At 65.4% G+C, this 3,072-nt stretch overlaps 1 protein-coding gene across 1 annotated transcript; it reads left to right on the top strand.

Moving 5' to 3' along the window:
* The first annotated feature begins 3 nt into the window (after window positions 1-3).
* On the top strand, window positions 4-503 carry CAMK2N2 (calcium/calmodulin dependent protein kinase II inhibitor 2). Its single transcript, XM_019551518.1, has 2 exons — window positions 4-169; window positions 274-503. The coding sequence occupies exons 1-2, from the start codon at window positions 4-6 to the stop codon at window positions 342-344; spliced, it is 237 nt and encodes a 78-aa protein (XP_019407063.1). The 3' UTR covers window positions 345-503.
* The last annotated feature ends 2,569 nt before the right edge of the window (window positions 504-3,072 follow it).

Raw genomic sequence — 3,072 nt, 5'->3', positions numbered from 1 at the left:
GCCATGTCCGACATCCTGCCCTACAGCGAGGACAAGGTCCGCTACGGCGCGGACGCCGAGGTCGGCGACATCTCCTTCAGCTGCCGCCTGCAGGACACCAACTCCTTCTTCGCCGGCAACCAGGCCAAGCGGCCCCCCAAGCTGGGCCAGATCGGCCGGGCCAAGCGAGGTAAGCCCCCGCCGCGGCACACCCCTGCCCCCGCCCCGGGCCGGCCAGCGGGTGGAGGGGGCCCGCGCGGGCCGCAGCCCTGACCGCCTGCTTGTGCCCCGCAGTGGTGATCGAGGACGACAGGATAGACGAGGTGCTGAAGGGCATGACGGACAAGTCGCCGGCGGGGGTGTAAGCCGGCGGGGGCGCCTGCTCCCGGCGGCAGACTCTGATCCGCGGTTACGCACTGTGGGCTGTGCATGTCTGGTGGACTGCGGAGCGAGGGAAGCGAAGGCGAGGCGACGAGGCTGCTGGCAACACCACTTCCCCCCCCCGCCCCGGCCGGGGCCGCCGGGCCACCTGCCCGCCCAGGTGGAGGGGCAGCTGGAGCGCTGGATGCGCGGCAGGGGCGGGCAGGCAGCGCGGCGTCGGGACTTGCGGCGGGCGGGGCAGGGCAGAGCCCTGTGCCGTCCCCAGCGCCGCCTTGCCCCGGCCGCAGGTCGTGTGTACGGACACGGGGCCGGGCGGGAAGGATCGCTGCCCCGCTTACGCCCGCGCCCCAAGTAACGCTCTGCAGCCCCGGCCGCGTCCAGGCCGCGGCTCCGCCCGCGCTGCCTCCCGGGGTGCCCGGGCAAGGACGGGCCCCGGCGCCTTCCCACGCAGCTGCGTGCACGTCTGCCCCCTGCCCGCGGCCAAAGCCGCTAAGAGTAAGAAGGGGATAAAGAATACGCATAAAACGCGCGATTCGCCGCCCCCCGTTCATGGGCCCGGCCTGGACCCTTGAAAGCGGTGAGACGAGTCAGCGGGGCGAAGCGATTCATCCGCCTCGTTTTTAACAAACGAACTTTGACCAAAGGCCGGTCAAATCAGCCGCACCTAGCCTAACCCATCACATCTGCACACCTAGCCCCCCTGCCCGGGCCCTGGCCCCGGCCCTGCCCCGCCGCAGCCCGGCGCGGGTCGGCCCAGAGCGGTCTGGCGCGGCCCCGCCGCAAACAGGCGCGGGACAGCTCCGCGCCTCTGCGAGTGTTTCTCCCCCCGAGGAAAGGGCAAGATGCGACGTCCCTTGCTCGCCTTCAGGCAACCACACACGTGGCTGAGGTGTCCGGCGCTAGCACGCGTAAAACGCGGGTGGAGAAGGGAAGCTGCAGCCCTCGGGTTACGTGTTTGATTTCTGGGGAAAGCATCACCTCGAGCCAACCCAGCGCCTCGGGACTAGCCCACTCCTGCACGTGGGGAGGCGGGCGCTGCCTTTCCTGCCGGGGGCGCCTTGTGCCCAGGGCCAGGCGGCCGGTGCCCGGGGCGAGAGGCCGGCTCAGGTGCTTCCCCGGGGAGGCCGTGCCCGCTTGCCGCTCCCTCAGCCTGCGTGGCCGGGCGGCGCGGGCAGGGCCAGCCGTGCCCAGGGGCCCGGCCGGCCTGCGCTGGGCGCTGCGCACGGGGCAGCGGGCCAGAGCCTCCCTGGACGTGCTGCCCCTCAGGCCAAGGCTGGGGCCGGCTCCCGAGGAACCTCCCGGGTGCCCGGGCAAAGCAGAGCAAGGACCGCAGGGACGAGCCACGCACCCCGCTCCCCTCCAAGGCTGGTGCCCGTCGGGACCCGGTGGCTTCAGCTCCTCCGCGTGCCTCCTCCCTCATTGCCCGCTCGGATGCAGCCTGGGGCCCCCCAGCCCCTCCGGCCCGGCTGCCTGCCCCCTCCTTGCCCCCTCCCTCCTGCCCTCGCCTCAGCTCCGTCCGTGATGTTGTCCGGGCTGGGCGGGGAAGAGCCACTTAAACACAGACCCACCCCCCCGGGCTCCTTTGTCCGCGCAGCTCGGAGGGACCCTCTCCCGGCGCAGCGGGCTCTGCAAGGAGGGGAGGAGAGGGCGGCGGGGGAAGGTGTCGCCCGCGCAGGCGATGGCAGAGGAGCCCGGGCCTCCGCCGCGGGCCCAGGGTGGGAGCCCCGCAAGGGAGGCCGAGGGCAGCGGGCAGGCGCGGGGGCAGCGCCGAGGACGTTTCTCCCGCGCCCCTGGGAGCCGCAGGACGGAGAGGACGCTGCTCCCCGTGTCCTGCCCTCCCGCCACGTCGGGAGCCGCGGCCGGAGCACCTCCTCCGGCACGTGAAATTGATGGGCTGAGACTCGCCGCTCGCCCGGAGCCGCCATCTGGAATTGCAGTCTGAGGCTCCAATTAGAGCTCCTGACCCCGCATTCAACTTTGGGAAGAACCGACAGGAAGAAAAAAAAACACGTTACTTCTCCTGCACCTGTAGGAAACGCAGTGCTGGAGCCTCTCGCGTTTGAAAAATGATTTCTAGCCTGAAAAAGCCCATCCCAATCCTTCCCCCTGCAGATCTCCCCCCTCCCCACCCAGCTTTCCTGCTTCATTGGCCCTATCAAGGGAAGATTTAACTAACAAATCGGGTCGCCAAGAGTTTTCCCTTTGCCGAGCCATCCGCTTCAGCCTCCAGCTCTTCGCCTGAATTGTTGGGAGGAAAACAACCCTGGTGTTTAACGGGGTCATAAATAACTGGGCGACTATCACTGCTTTAGTAACTCTTCTCGTGCTACTTAGTCTCACCTTGCACCCCTCCTGGACGGAAAGAGACAAAAAAGAAGTACTAGGTAGTACAGGGGTTCTGTTAAATTTATTAGCATACCGCTAAGACAAAACCGAACATAAATCATCGAGCTGTATAAGGCCATAAAACATCCCCATGCAGCTAGTCCTAGCCAAGATTCTGGTGAATAAAAGTTCATATAAAACGGACTATCAGTAACATCTTTCAGATCTGGTCCATGTGACATTTTAAAAGTCTCAGATATATGGTGGGATATTCTTAAAAAGAGTAGCTAAAAATATGCAGAATTTTTATCCGTATGCATGTATAAAAGAAAACAAGAAAAAAGGGAAGCTATTGCTGTTTCATTTTACCTTTTCTTGGAAAGAGTT

The sequence above is a fragment of the Crocodylus porosus genome, unplaced genomic scaffold (assembly GCF_001723895.1).
Source record: "Crocodylus porosus isolate Cpor-Errol unplaced genomic scaffold, CroPor_comp1, whole genome shotgun sequence".
Lineage (NCBI taxonomy): Eukaryota > Metazoa > Chordata > Crocodylia > Crocodylidae > Crocodylus > Crocodylus porosus.
The sequence above is the reverse complement of the archived record's forward strand: the minus strand, read 5'-3'. Positions and strand labels throughout refer to the sequence as shown.

Coding starts and splice junctions, on each gene's coding strand:
- CAMK2N2 (XM_019551518.1), top strand. CDS start 4: ATGTCCGACATCCTGCCCTACAGCGAGGACAAGGTCCGCTACGGCGCG. Junction 170..273: donor GATCGGCCGGGCCAAGCGAG/GTAAGCCCCCGC, acceptor TGTGCCCCGCAG/TGGTGATCGAGGACGACAGG.